We start from the raw sequence: 16,391 nt of genomic DNA on the forward strand, positions 1-16,391 counted from the left end.
TATTTTTCCTTGACCCTAAAGCCTTTATTTTTAATTTCATTTAATCTTATGACTTTCTATAAACCTCTGCAAGTATTTTTGAAACACAAAAGGAACAAATTACAATGTTTACAGCTTCAATTAGCCAGAATACTTCAAGTTGGGTGTTCTTGAGAATGTATTATTCTGGCCTGTTGAAAAGCTGAAAATATACCAATCTTCCTTTCTGCCAAAAGCACAGTATTCTCAACATAATTACTGATGGTTTGGCATAGCAACAGTGTAGTATCTTAGCAAAGTCCTGAAATTAGATAGAGTCCATAGACCTGAATCCATGTCACATACATATCACCATCTATGTAACGATGACTGAGCAATGTAAATTCTGAGGCACAGATTAATCTGTAAAATGGGAAAAACATTTTCTACGCCCAAACCCAAGGCTGGGAGCATCACGTGGGCACACAGGCAATCTTTATAAACTGTAAAGTACAATCTACCCCTGAGGATCATACCTGCTTTATTTCTACCACTCTGAATAGCAACCAAAGAGACAATGAGGGTTGAGCTGAACGTGAATTGAGAACAAGACCTGTGTTTTGGATGTTGTTCTTATCAATGTTTTCTTTATCCTACCTGTGGGATGCAGCAAAGTTTGAGTAAACATGAAAGGGACCCAAAGGTGAACATCCTAGAGTCCTCGTGGATGAAGCATTGAATATGCACCAAGTCAAGCCCTACAAGCCACAGCTGAGCATCCTCATTACAAAGAAACAGGTTCCTTTTCTTTTCCCCCATAACCCTGACCTCTCAGAGCCTGACTTATGTGTTAAGGAAAAGCCTTTTCTCCTCTTGTTTCCTGGCTTTCCCTCAGCAATCCATCCTCTAGACATCCCTCAGACTAGTCTTTCTAAACTGCAAATCTGATGCTGTCAGTCCTCTGACTGGCATACCCAACCCCTACCCCGCCCGGGGCCCCTTGCCTACACCTCAAATCCAGGTGCCCAGACTCTGCATCCAAGGCTCTCCACAAGCCAACATCTCTCAGGTTCATCTCCTGACACATCCCTAGAGGAACCACCCTTCACTGCGGCCCCAAACTCTTCTTCCCCAAAATCACCATACCCTCTCCAACCTCTAAACCTTTGCCTTCTACACAAAACCCTCCTCTCCCTTGCCTATCTATTAACCTCTAGCTCAAACTTCAGAACCAGTTCAAAAGTTACTTTCCCCAGGAGCCTTCCCTGCTCCTGCAAGCCACTTCCTTTCTCTGTGCTCCTGTGGTAGTTTGTTCATGTCCCTATTATGGTATTTTCTCCTTGTCTAGTAGAGGACTTGCACAAAGTGTTCAACGTTGCTGAATATATGAATGGATTCCTTTCTTTTGCCAGGACAGAAACATCACAAAAGGTCTAGGTTTTTCTGTTTCAATCCAAAAGCAACACCTGTAGCAGCTGGTGAGTGGGAGGCACTCCAGTTAAATAAGGAGCCTAGTTACCAGAAACAAGCTGGGAAGTTATGCAAGGCTAGTGTGTTATGCTCCACCTGTGCATTTATCCTAGCGCCATAAGGCAAAGGCACCACCCCACCATGTTTCCTCAGGCTCTGAGTAAGCCAGTACTCCCAAGACCTGGTGTAAAACAGTCATGTGAGATGCACACATCAAATTCTTAGACTATAAAAAAGTTAACTAGAGATACGACTGTGATGCAATATCTATACAAAAAGAAGGAAACCGTGGCCAAATCATCTTGTTGGAAACATGTATGTAACTTGATGTATAAAGGTAGTCACGATGAGACGCCAGGAAGCCTGAGTCACCAGCATGCTCGCCTGAGGAAAGCATTTAGAGTATACAGCTACTTTTGGTCTGCCCAGTGCCTTGAAACAAAATACCACTTTCTCTGGGTACCTGCTCATCCCCTTCCAAACATGTGGTTCTAGGGGAGGCTGCCAATGATGTTATACACACACACACACACACACACACACACACACACACACCCTTCTGCCAAGGCACAATGAACATGTGACCCAAATTGGGGTTCTCAGTACATCACCCATCTGGCCATCCTGACAAGAAACCAGCCAGGGCAGCAAAGTGTGGGAGTCCTTCTTCTTCTTCTGCAATAAATTGGGAAGATGTGATCCCAACATGGCTGGCAATGAGTCCAACCTCTTGGAACTGGAGTATGGATGCAAAAAAAGAAGCCAGCTCTCAGAGAGTGAGTCTGGTCTTGGCAGTTTTCCAGCGCCCCTGTCCTTCCAGCAGTTTAGTTACACAAGGCAATCAAGTTCCCTTTCTGCCAAACTTAGTTCAAGCTAGGTTTCTATCACTCACAAGAAAGTCCTACCCACAGTATACTCACCCCAATCCCTGCCCTATTGCCATCACAGTCCCCTTCCATTCCTTGCCAAATACCTCCATATGAAGACGTATACATGTTATGCATTAATACATCTTTTTATCCACAGCAGCCCAAAATTCTTCTAGAAGCACCAGAGTTTACATGAATAAGTAAATTACGAAACCAACAAATAATGTCTAACAACAGAGGTATGCCTAAGGAAATTGCAGTATATATGCTTGATATTATACAGCCATCTCAAATGATTACAAAGACTAAGTTATGATATAAAAAACTACATATTATATATTATCTATGAGAGAGAGAGAGAGAGAGTGTGTGTGTGTGTGTGTGTGTGTGTGCGTGCGCGTGTGTGTGTGTGTCATCCCCTCATCCTCGGCCTTCCAAATTTTACCACACAAACATTATAATAGCAGTAGGGGACGGGGGATAATTGTTTTAAACTAAAAAAATTGTCATCTAATAGTGAAGGATATAAGAATTGATTATGAAACATGCAGCTGTATAAATGGACCCTCTGGCCAGCCTTTTCTTTACCTCATCTACAGAAAGTCACACTACTCAAATCTGACCCCTCTCATTCTCAAGTGTCAGCCCCTCCTAGAAGATTTCCTTGACTACCGCTTCACACACGATCTTTTGCACTGAGTATAGGTTATATTAATTAGCTGTGGATTTTAAATTGTTTTGCGTTTTGTCTTGTATAGCATTTTCACCTCCCTTAGAAAAAGAAAACTTTCAGGAGTTACGTATTGTAATTCCATCAGTATCTAAACCAGATACATTGTGTGTTCAATAACACTGAATAAATATGAGAAACAGGTCTTTTAATAACATGCAATATACTACTGCACTCTAACATTGCTGGTGGCAGCATAAAATGGGCCAGCCTTTTGGACAAATAATTTGGCAACATGATTAACCAACCAGTATAAAATATTGGCCGGGTGCAGTGTCTCACACCTGTAATCTCAGCACTTTCAGAGGCCAAGATGCAAAGATCACTGGAGACCAGGAATTTGAGACCAGCCTGGGCAACACAGCCAGACCCCGTCTCCACAAAAAACAAAAATTAAATTAGCTGGGCATGGTGGCACTCACCAGAAGTCCCAGCTACACAGGAGGGTGAGGCAGTAGGATCCCTTGAGCCCAGGAGTTTGAGGCTGCAGTGAGTTATGAGCATGCCACCGCACTCCCGTCTAGGCAACAGTGTGAAACTCTGTCTCAAAAAATATGTATTTACATATATATACATATAGGCACTATCTGACCCAGTAATCTCACTCCTCAGGATCTATCCTAGGGATTTCAAGAGAAAATACCCTTATGTCGAAAGACGTTCATTGTGGCATTATTTAAATAGCCAAAATGTCCAACAAAGGAGATTATTAAGTAAATCATGTGAAATCTATTCAGTGAAAGAGTATGCATCAGCATTCAACATGATCGTTCTGGAGCCTACACCATGAGATGGTGCCTATGATAGACTAAGTGATCAAAGACAGAATGGTATTTAGAATCTGATTAGACCAAGAGCCCAGGTGCACCAGGACTGAATGGCAGTACAGAAAATCAGAGTTATTTTGCTAGGGTAGTGGAATTATAGCTACCATTTTCTAATTTTTCCAGATTTCCTTTATGGATCCATTAATGTTTGTTAAAATTTTATTAAAATATACAAACATTTGCATTTCAATTCTGGATCCTGGTGCCATCAGCAGCAGGCACCATAGAGCTAACCACTGGTACTCTTTTGAGTCCTCTACTCTAATGACTGCCTGGCCCAGGATCTCAGGCAGACAATTCAATTAACTTGCATGGCAATGATCACTCAGACCCAGACCCCCATCTTACCTGATTGAACCAAGGCTATGTTCTCAGGAGGGATTAAATTAAAAGACACAGAATATTTAAGTTTAAGCATAATTGAAATTTAATAAGCTTACCAAATTCAGAGAGGATTTTTAAATGCTAATACCCAATGCTAAATAGAGTACAGTCATAAAAAAGATCACCTAGAGAAACCTGGTATAATCTTTCTGTAGAACAATTTGAATTTATCTATACAACAGTCCTTAAAAAATTCATACTCTTTGGCCCAGTTATTATACCTCTATCAGGAATAATTGGTGAGGTGGGCATGGTGGCATGTGCCTATAATCCCAGCTACTCAGGAAACTGAGGTGGGAGGATCACTTGAGCCCAGGAGTTCAAAAACAGCCCAGGAAACAGAGTGAGACCCTATCTCAAAAAAAACAACAAAGGAAGAATCAGCAGATAAATATTTATGTACAAGGATGTTTGCTGCAGAAGTCATAAGGCAAAAAAAAAAAAAAGTAAAATAATCTAAACGCCGTTCAAAAAAGAACTAGTTAAATAAATTGTAATACATCCAAGTGATGAAATATTATGCTGGCACAAAAAAATTGTTTTTGAAGAACATTCATTACATGGCAACAAACCAGACAGAGAACATTAAACTTAAAAAAGCACGATACGAAACTGTATTTTCAATTTGATAACAACTCTGTGTGTGTGTGTGTGTGTGTGTGTGTGAGAGAGAGAGAGAGAGAGAGAGAGAGAGAGAGTGAGAGAGAGTGAGAGAGAGAGAGAGACAGACAGAGAGAAAGAAAGAGAATAAAAGGACTGAAATACCAAATAGATCAAATGAAGCTGGTCATTTCTAGGTAGTGAGATAATAAGTAAAGTATTTTCTTTAGTCTTCTGTACTGAACACCACCCTACAACCAGACACAGCCACATGGCCCCACAAAGCACTGTCCACTGTGTGAGAAGGGCAAGGCGGTACTCACACGGATGGTGCAATCTCCTCTGCTCTTCTCTCGATGGGCTTCCTCCAGGTCCTTCTCCAGTCTCTCCCTCTCCTGCTGCAAGTCACTCAGCTCCTGGGTGATCTTCTTAATGCTTCTACGCAGTCTGTGGTTCTCTGCACTCTTGGTGAGGTTTTGTGAGCGCAGCTCAGCCAAAAGGGCTTCCTTTCCTGATAGAGCAGCCTCATAGTCTTCAGACCCCTAGAAGAGAAGGCAGAGAGGAAAGATGAGCTAATTTTCATACCTCATGAAACAAACCAAGAAACCTGGGCTCTTTTTCGCCTTAGGGGGAAAAAAAGAAAAGAAAAAGATTAACATAGACAACATTCAGAAACCAAAGCAACAAGATAATATTTCTTATGATGTGGATGTTAAGGAAGAAAAGTCTACTGCTGTATGAAAGAAGTATTTTCTTAAAGGACCAGGAAAAAAAGCACAAATTTTCAGCCGGGCACCATGGTTCACGCCTGTAATCCCAGCACTTTGGGAGGCCGGGGCAGGTGGATCATGAGGTAAAGAGTTCAAGCCCAACATGGTGAAACCTCGTCTCTACTAAAAATACAAAAATCAGCCGAGCGTGATGGTGGGTGCCTGTAGTCCCAGCTACCTGTGAAGGCTGAGGCAGAGAACTGCATGAACCCGGGAGGTAGAAGTTGTGGTGAGCCAAGATCATGCCACTGCACTCCAGTCTGGGTGACAGAGCGAGACTCCGTCTCAAAAAAGAAAGAAAGAAAAGCACAAATTTTCACAGTGACTGTCTTTAATTGCGTGGGACTATAGTTAATTTTTTTTCTTCACAACTCTGTGTTTTCAAATGTTTTAAGGTAAGTGAGCATGTTACTTTAATAATGGTTTAAAAAACAATTTAAGTCATTTTTAAATGGTAGAAAATGAAGACCTTCATTTGAAAATGTGAAAGTTGTCAGAATCAAAATGGAGTTATTTGTGTTTAAAAAAATAAAAAATCAAATAAAAATAAAAAAACAACCTTGACAAATAGATTCGGCTATATGAAAACAGATTATTCAGGCATAAATGCCTCAGAACAAAAACTACCACAAAAGACTCTGTAAAAACCACAACCTTGCACAAGGGCCACTGTAATCCTACACAAAAAAATATTTCTGCAAGGACATCTGCCCAGCAACTGCCTATCCAACCTAGGACTGGTGTCATCCTTGTTATTGATCTTTGTAGCCAAGGATAAGTATCTCAATACAATCATGTAATTGTCATTTTTCTTTAAAAATCTTTGTCTTCCTTAACCTCCCTGAACATGCACATAGCTATGGTACATGTATTCCCACTGCCATGTCCTATTCCTGAATAAGTGTCATTTTCTCTTCGAGAGATTCTCTCTGTTATTTAGGCTGACAAAAAGCAGAGATAAATCTAAGCACTTCCAATGTTCATCCACATCAGAGTGGCTCAAACCCAGATTCATTTGGAGAAAAAAAAAAGTGGTCAGCATGCTAGTTCAATGGCCAGCCTGAGAGACTGCAATTTCAGCAAAGTCCATGGTCAAAACAAGTCAAGAATATGTGGTATTTCATTAATACACAGTTAAAGAAAATACATATGCTTATCAAACATATGCACATCTGTGAAATGGGAAGTAATGGTTTCTTTTTTTATTATTATTATTTTTTCCTTCTTTTTTTTCTGAAAGCTGGTTTACCAGCATTCCACTAAATATAGCATATATACAGAAAGGTACACAAATCATCCGTGTACAGCTGAACAAATGTTCAAACTGAATACACTCATATCAAGAAACACATCCTTGGCCAGGCACAGTGGCTCACTGCCTGTAATCCCAACACTTTGGGAGGAATAGTCTCTATTTTCTTCTTGTGAAGATTAAACATGATACACAGTCTGGGTGCTGTGGCTCACGCCTGTAATCCTAGCACTTTGGGAGGCTGAAGCAGGTGGATCACCTGAAGTCAGGAGTTCGAGACCAGGCTGACTAATACGGTGAAACCCCCATCTCTACTAAAAATACAAAAATTATCCAGGCATGGTGGCATGCGCCTGTAGTCCCAGCTACTCCGGAGCCTGAGACAGGAGAATTGCTTGAACCCAGAAGGCAGAGGTTGCAGTAAGCCAAGATTGCACCACTGCACTCCAGTCTGGGTGACAGAGCAAGATTCCGTCTGAAAAAAATATATATATACATAATATATATCATATATCAGATATATATGAGATCTATCATATATCACATATATGAGATATATCACAATACATGTCATTTGAGGTGTATCATATGATATGTATCATGTGATATATCTCATATGAGATGTCTCATATGATATATCTCTCATATAGCATATGATACATAAATTGCCATTTCAGTGGGTACAACATAAATAAATCTAGCTCTACTTTTCCTTTACCTACTCCATTATCTTTCATTCCCAATCAAAAAATAATAGGCTTCACAAACCAAAAGCTATATATAATAACACTATTAACCAAGAATTTGAAAAACAGACCAAAGTACTCTGTTTTTGTCCAAATACGACCTAATTTAAGGGTGAGCTAACAACATTTACTGTGCCCAGGTACACTTTCTTATTTAAACCTTTTTGTCCAAATACGACCTAATTTAAGGGTGAGCTAACAACATTTACTGAGCCCAGGTACACTTTCTTATTTAAACCTTTAAACCTTGGGTGATTATCTAGATTTTATAATGCACAAACAGGCTGGAAGAGCTCAAATATCTTGCCCAAGGTTAGAGTTAGTGATACGGTTTGGCTGTGTCTCCACCCCAACCTCATCCTGAATTGTAGCTCCCATAATTCCCACGTCATGGGAGGGACCTGGTGAGAGGTAACTGAATCATGGGGGCAGGTTTTTCACATGCTGTTCTCATGATAGTGAATAAGTCTCACAAGTTCTGATGGTTTTATAAAGGGCAGTTCCCTTGCACATGCTCTCTTGCCTGTGCCATGTAACATGTGTCTTTGCTCCTCCTTCCCCTTCCACCATGATTGTGAGGCCTCCTCAGCTATACAGAGGAGTCCATTAAACCTCTTTTTCTTTGTAAATTCCCAGTCTCGGGTATGTCTTCATTAGCAGCATGAGAATGTACTAATACAGAGACTATACTACTACTACTTGCTCTCTGCAAGAGCAGAGTCAAGGTTCAAATCCATGTCCCACTCCACATTCTTCCCAGTAAAAATGTTACCTCCATATAATGGACTATACTTAGTTGTTTAAAAAGATTGAGTAGCACAAAGCTAAACATGCACACACCCCCACACATAAACAAATGAATGCAGGTCAACTGCTAAAAATCTGAATAAGGTCAAAGGACTGCACTAATGTCAATGTCCTGATATTACATCACAATTATGCAAGATGTTACCTTTGGGAGAACTGGGTAGAGGGTACAAAGAATGTACATGTAAATCTACAATTATCTCAAAATAAAAATTAAAAAAGAAAAGACTTGGTAGGTCTATATATACTGCCATGGCAAGAATGTTAAATTTTAAAAAATGGTCATGCAACAAAATACATATTATAATCCTATTTAATTTTTTAAAGTGTATATGTATATATGTACAAATACGCATTAGAGTCGAGGCACAGAGTCAAGGCAAGAGGTGAGTTTACTGATGATTTCTATCAACCTCTCACTACTACTTTAAGTATTTTATAAATTTCCTACAATGTGCATTTTTAATTTAATAGCTGGGAGGATACCGTTTCCAATTTGAAAGTTTTTTTTTAAATGAGTGTGGAGGTAGCAGCAGCCAGCCCACACTATTACCTTCACAGTGATACCAGTTACTAGAATTCACACCTCTGTACTTCTGAACTTTGGCAATCACTTCAAGAGTTTAAATATCACCTGCTGTTGCTTCAGTGTCAGGCTTGATGCCAACCCTGTGAACGCTGGCTATTTAACTCATGCTGCAATTGGCTCAAATCACGATATCCCAAAAAGATCCCAATACATGGGGGAAAAAATGCATTTACGTGTATTTGTGCACCATTCAAACTACATATGCCTCACAATGAGATAGTCAACACAGGTGTATTGTGTGCATTTACTCACACACAATCAGAGGAGTGGAAAGAACATAGGCTTTGAAGACAGACTTGAGTTCAAGTCCGGCAAAAACTCGCTGATTAGTAAATCTGCTACCTCCTTGGGCAAAGATTAAATGAGCGTTTTCTGAAGAGCCAACCTGACATGTATAACCTGAGGAGTTACAACAGTTCCTGATCTCTGTGTGCTGCAAGATAAGAAACCCGACCAACACTGTACATTGTAAGACCTCAAAACTCATTCTTAGAGTCTTTTGACTAAGACAGGGGTTATTAAGTTAAATGTATGTAATAAATCTGGGTAACATTTAAATTTATAAGATTCCTTTCTTTCCTTTAAGGCCCGTCATAACCAGTAAAATATCACAATGTTTATACCGCTCTCTCTGGCTATCAGCAGCCAACAGATTTTTTCCCAAGCAATGGGAAACATAATTTCCCTAAGAATTCAGCTTCTGAAGCTTGTTATTTTCTAGGCAAGGAAAAAGAGAAACAGTCTAAAGTGTAATCTTAGCTCCATTTCATCAACCACTGTCAAAATGGTGAGCGAAGGCAAGTCTGAGATTCCAAAAGCGAAGATTTGTCTATGTTCCTAGCGTACCATGATTTAAGCCAAATTACTTCAATTATTCTTACTGTGAATCAAAGCTCTGCAAAAGATAAGGCATGGGATATGAATTTTGGGAATCAGTCTTAAATCAGATTTAACTTCTAACTTCTACATTACAACCAAAAGCAACATCAGTGCAAGGGGTGGGAGGAGGAAGCTTTAGGCAGTATGGACTTACTTTGATGATGAAACTTTATTGATTTATTAAATTATTAAAATAATTTAAAACATGAAATTAAAAATAGGAAGAAAGAGGGGCTGACCAGCAGGAGTCCTTGTAGTACAACATTGTGGGGATGGAGGGAGGAGAGAAAAGGCAGGTCAAAAACATCAAGGTCTGGAAAAGAGCAGCTGGGACCAAAGCAGCCAGGTAAGGGAGATATGGGATGACAGTAAAAACACAGCCTTTGGAGTCAGATTGGCTCTGGAGTCAAATCCTAGCTCTATTACTTACCAGTTTTGGGACCCTGAGCAAGTTACTAGAAACTAACTTGGATTTCCTCAGCAGTTAAAAAAAAAAAAAAAAAAAAAAAAGGATATTAATCATACTTACTTCATAGAGCTGCTGTGCAAATAACTGAGATAATCTATGGAGCGCACTTAGCAGGCCTTGGCACATAGTATGTGTTCAATAAATGTCTCTTGCTATTATTAGCAATTACTACACTAAAATCTTGGCTCTGCCACTTGCTAACTGTGTGACAGTGAATAAGCTGCACACCCTCCTGAGTCTCAAAACCTCACAAATATGGTTGGGCGCAGTGGTTAACTCCTGTAATTCCAGCACTTTGGAAGGCCAAGGCAGGCGGATCACTTGAGGTTAGGAGTTCGCTACCAGCCTGGCCAACATGGTGAAACCCAGACTCGAGTAAAAATACAAAAATTAGCCAGGCATGGTGGTGGGCTGTAATGCCAGCTACTCAGGATGCTGACACAGGAAAACTGCCTGAACCCAGGAGGCAGAGGTTGCGGTGAGCAGAGACTGCGTCACTGCACTCAAGCCGCAGCGACAGGGTGAGACTCTGTTTTAAAAAAAAAAAAAAAAAGTGCCAGGCGCGGTGGCTCAAGCCTGTAATCCCAGCACTTTGGGAGGCCGAGACGGGCGGATCACGAGGTCAGGAGATCGAGACCATCCTGGCTAACATGGTGAAACCCCGTCTCTACTAAAAAAATACAAAAAACTAGCCAGGTGTGGTGGCGGGTGCCTGTAGTCCCAGCTACTCCAGAGGCTGAGGCAGGAGAATGGCCTAAACCCGGGAGGCAGAGCTTGTAGTGAGCTGAGATCCGGCCACTGCACTCCAGCCTGGGCAACAGAGCAATACTCCTTCTCAAAAAAAAAAAAAAAAAAAAGTACAAACACAAGAGGGATGATGATTACCTTCCCCATAGGGTGGTGAAGATTAAATGAGATAATCCACATTATCTTGCATTATTACTTAGCACAGAGCACACTTAGCACTCCTAACTGTGGAGGTATTTATCATTACCATATTGAGGAGGGGGCTAGAAAATCTCCCAAATCTGGTAGAGAATTTCCCTTTAATTAGACTGAGCGAAGAATTCTATCACTAAAGACCACCCACAGTTTTCCTTATTAAAATCATCCAAGTTCTTTCAGCTGCAAAGTCCTCACCTCACCAGGGGTCAGGATCAAAGAGACAAGCCAAGTGAACACTTACCTGGAATTCCTGGGTCTGTGCTTTCTGCAGGGCCTCTCTGGCTTTAGCAAAGGCAGCACTGAGCTTTTCAATTTCAGAGTTAAGTTCTTCAACCTGGGGAAATATAACGAATACCAGCCAAGTATCTAACTGGGCTCTCCTCTCTGCACAGCCCACACGCTTTTCCTGCTCAATTGTGTCGTGCTTATAATCAAGGGCTTTGTAATCAGAAAAGATCCGAGTGGGATTTCCAGTTTAGCCGTTTACTAGCTGGATAACTTCAGGCAAGGTACTCAACATCTTGGAGACTCCATTTCCTCAATTGTAAAATGAGGGTATCACCACTCACCCAGCTATTGTGTTATTAGTGTTAAACGAGGTAATGTGCATTGGTGCTAACATAATGCCTTGGTCATACTGTTACTATTATTACTATCCCTATAAATGACCTGCCCAACAACCTAGCCTGGGTATTCCCCAAATTCCTCATCCTCCAGTGACTTTCTCCTACACCCCAGAGTTAGCCATGAACCACCATGGCCACACCCTGGACTTTGCCAGCACCCAGAGCAGCTCCGACACCAGTGTCCTGACATACTTGAAGGCTTCTGGTCCCAGTTGGGCCTAGAACTCCCCAAAAGTGATACAATGTTGACTACTTTTGTGTGTGTGTGTGTGTGTTTTGAGACAGGGTCTTGCTCTGTCACCTAGGCTAGAGTGCAGTGGCCAATCACAGCTCACTGCAGCCTCAACTTCCCGTACTCAAGCAAGCCTCCCACCTCAGCCTCCTAAGTAGCTGGGACCACAGGTGAACACCACCAAATCCAGCTACTTTTTTGTAGTTTTATTAGAGACACAGTCTCACCTTATTGCCCAGGCTGGTCTCAAATTCCTGGCCTCAAGCGATCCTAAAAGGCATAAGCCACCATGCCCACCAGGACTACTATTACTAGGAGGCAAATCTCTGCTGCACCTGACACTGGTGATCATTCAAACTGCTTAGCAACACCACCAGTTTCCTGGTCAGTTTCCTACTTCTGCAACCATTCCTTCTGTCTCCTTTGTGCGTTCCTCTCCCTATCCCTGAAATTCTGATGTCCTCTGCAGTCCCATCACCAATCTTCTTCTTTCCCATTCTATACTCTTCTTAGGTAAGTAGGTCAATTCTCAGAATCTTAACTCACACCTGTACACAAGGGATTCCTAGATTGACCTCTTTAGGATTGAGCACTCTCCAAACTTTAGGCATGCACATTATCTGCCTCCTGGACATCTCATCTGGATGGTGTACGGGCTCCTCAAAGTCAGCACTTTCTAAACAGATTCATCACATCTACCACTGCCCCAGATCTTGCTATCAACCTCCATTATCCACACTTTGAGCTGAGTTAATGGTACCACCATACCTCTAGTCATGCAAGCCAGACACCTGAAGTCATCCTTCACTATGCTTCTCTGAAGTCCTACATCTAATCCTCAAATTTTCCCAACCTTATTTCTAATTACTTCGAATCTTATTTCTTAAATAAGCCCCTCCCCATCCATTCCTACTTGCTGTGCCCACTGCTCTAATTCTGCCTTTCTTGGCTCTCACCGAGGCTACTGGTCTCCCAGCCTCTATTCTCTCCCTCTGCAATTCACTCTCCAGATAGAGCCAGAGACCTCTCCAAAATGAAAATGTGCTTAAGAGTTTTCAGTGGCCTTCAGTGCCACTCAAGCAGCTCAATATGATTAGTTTCCCCAACCCCCACTGGTTGGCCACTTGAAAAAGCTTCACCTTCTTCTCTCGCCTCCTTTAAGTTTTACACTTTGTGCTCTGACAACTCCAAACTGTCTGTGGTGCATATGGGGTCTCTCCTAACTAAACGCCTTGACCAGTGTTCTCCCCCTGTCCGCCTTCCTTCCCAACTAACTCCTACTGATCCTTTAAGATGCAGCTCAGGCACCTCCTCCTCTAAGCACTGCTCCACACACCGGACATCCACACCTAATCTGGATCAGGACCCCTTCCCTCTGCCTCCCCAGCTCCCTACACTTCCCTCAATCACAACCCTCATCACTCTCTCTTCCCCAATAGACTTGCAAGCAGAGCTGGGTTTTCTTCTCTGTGTCTGTTCCTTGCATAGTTACTAGGACACAACAGATTGCCATAGTAAGGACAAGAAAACAGCACAGAACCATCAGCTACCACCTTGGATCACAAAGGCAACATTCAGGTAGCTCTTTAACCAACTCACAGTCATGGCTTTGCCTCCCAAAACTCCTTTATCTCACTCTTCTGTTATCCTTCAAAAGATTAGACCTGCATTGTCCAATGCAGCAGTCACTGGCCACATGTGGCTCTTGGCATGTGAAATGTGGTTAGATTGATTTGAGGGTGTGTTGTAAACATATCTAGACTTCAAACAGTTCTGAAAAAAAAGTGTTAACTATCTCATTACTTTTATTGATTACATGTTGAAATGATTATGTTTGGAGGGATAAATATATATAATTAAAATTAATTTCACTTCTTTTTACTTCTTTTAATGAGGCCACTATAAAGTTTTAAATCACGTATGTAACTCATATTATATTTCTATTGAACAGCACTGGATTAGACACTCCAAAAGAATACCCGGTTGACTAGAGGATTATTTCCCCACTTTCTATACTATCTCATCTCTCTTATAAACTTTTTATCTAAAGCTAAAAATTCAGGGTAGGACAGGCCAGTCATAGAAGCTAATAAAGAAAAATCTTACTTCACATGTATCAGACATACCTTTTTTTCCTTTGATTTTAATGCCATGGTTAAACCCTGAATGGCTTTATCCCTCTTTAAACTATTTTTCTTCTCTGTAGCAATTTCTCTTTCCTTCTCTCTCAGGTCCTCCTCAAGTGCCTAAATTAGATTAGAAAAAGATTCACTAAGTTGATGTGTTCCAACCAAAATGCACTGTAAATATATCTTTAAGAGCACACTCAAATGCAGTTATTCTATCTTATTCCTGTCAACCTGTGATTAATGTTTCCAAGTGGAGCTGAACATAGTGGCATCAACTCCAAGTTACTGTGTTACCGCTCCCGGCAACAGGGCTGGGTGAAGGGAAGGGGATCAAATCAGTTAAGACGATGACAGCTATTCCTATGGGAAGGATTCCAATGCCTTCTGGAATTTGAATACAGTCACTCAGAGTCTTTGAAACCATACCAGGTTATTTGGGGGAAATAACAGATCATTAATTTCATTCCTTTTGATGGAGACTGAACTATACATTTATAGTCTGAGTTCATTTCTAAAGATAATCACCACCGCCTCCCTTTCAGGCTGTTGTGAGGATCAAATGGGATAATGGATGTGAAAGCACTTTCTAAGCTGGCCACAAATGCCTCCTGCTGTGACAGAGGAACCATGGCACATGGGCAGGTCCAAATCTTCGCTCTACCTCTTCCTAGCTATGTGCTCTTAAGCAAGTGACCTCACCTCTCTGGGCCTCAGGTACCACATCTGTAAAATGGGAATGCCTACTTCACAGAGTTACTGCAAAGATTAAGAAACCTTTCTAGAGTACCTTATGCTCGACTGTCATACAGTAGCATTCAATGAATGACAGCTACTGTGACACAGAATTATCTGTTGTACTCAATAAAACAAGAGGCAAGAATAGACTAAATCTTCAATACATTTTTTAAAACCATATCAACATACCTGGATCCTCTCTTCAAAGCTGTTTCTCTCCTTCTGATGCTCCATTTGTGCAGCCTAAGAAAAGGCATTAATTGGTGTCAAGAAGGCACTGCAATCCAACAGCTTCTCCAGAACAATTAGAATGAGCACGTCCTTGTCGCTTACTCACTTTCCCCCACTACTGTGGAACTCATTAAAACAAGTGTCCCCTCCCTCTCTCCGCCCCACCCAAAACCCCACCTGATTTGAATGAAGAAAAATGTGAAGACAACAACCTACTCTGGTTGATCACCAGCCCCACAGAGAGTAAACCACGGTGCTGCTGAACAAGATGAAGGCCTACTAGAGGGCCGTGCCGCGGAAGTGGGAAAGAGAGTTAAGAGGAGGGGCAGGAAACAACTGTGGATTACAGATGAAAATGAACTGGCAAGGCTACCGCATTCACTGCTGTGGTAGGAACACAGGCCCTGCTCCATGAAGAAACCAAGACTTTCTGTGAACAACCAGAACATCCCCAATGTGAATATACCACATGCAGCAGCTACTCTTGGTCCAACAAGAATGGAAGGCCTAGACTAAGACCTACCTCCACTTCCCTGGCCTGCCCAACCTCTTCAAAAGAGCTTGCTGGGGAGGCCGCCTAGGGCGGGGGCAGGAGTCCAGGGAGGCTTTGGGGTCGGCTACTAGTAACCCATCTCTTGGAACCTGGAAAAATGTAACAACTCCTCTGAGCCTGTTTCTAAACTTGACAAGGAGACCATGAGCTCTACCTCGCCAGGTGGCTGGGAGAATTGAACGAGGTGGTATACTGAACCCCTCCCATGCTGCCAAGCCCGATACAAGTTAGTCCCCTTCCCACCCTACCTCTCAAGTTGCAGACCAAAGTTGGCCTCACACCTACTTCTAACCAAAAGGCAAGATGGAAAACAATGCACCACAACTGTATCCTAAGAAAACCCAAAGGATGAAAATAAAGTCCCCAGGTAACAACAAATCAACACATGGTAAAACAGAGGCAAGCAGGTAGGGACTGGTTTTTTTTTAAGCAACTCTTTATAGGAGCAGGAGGCTGAAAAGGAAAAAGAACGTCAGGGCCCCTGACAAAGGCAGTTTCTGCTCACTCCTCAGCTGACAATGGTCTCATATTTAGAAGCAGGCTGTGTATGAACCATGAGGCCTGAATGCACATTCCATCTCCCACAGGAG

The 16,391-nt window shown here is 41.8% G+C and overlaps 1 protein-coding gene across 5 annotated transcripts in view; it reads right to left on the minus strand.

Moving 5' to 3' along the window:
• CDK5RAP2 (CDK5 regulatory subunit associated protein 2) overlaps positions 1-16,391 on the minus strand; it is a 185,303-nt gene that overhangs the window by 119,619 nt on the left and 49,293 nt on the right. For all 5 annotated transcript variants that reach the window (XM_031654462.1, XM_031654463.1, XM_031654461.1 and 2 more), the window contains 4 exons: positions 15,207-15,260; positions 14,280-14,399; positions 11,537-11,629; positions 5,162-5,380 (listed from right to left, as the gene is read on the minus strand). In XM_031654462.1, coding sequence (XP_031510322.1) covers positions 5,162-5,380; positions 11,537-11,629; positions 14,280-14,399; positions 15,207-15,260 — 486 coding nt within the window. The remainder of the gene's footprint in view (positions 1-5,161; positions 5,381-11,536; positions 11,630-14,279; positions 14,400-15,206; positions 15,261-16,391) is intronic.

Source organism: Papio anubis, chromosome 13 (assembly GCF_008728515.1).
Source record: "Papio anubis isolate 15944 chromosome 13, Panubis1.0, whole genome shotgun sequence".
Lineage (NCBI taxonomy): Eukaryota > Metazoa > Chordata > Mammalia > Primates > Cercopithecidae > Papio > Papio anubis.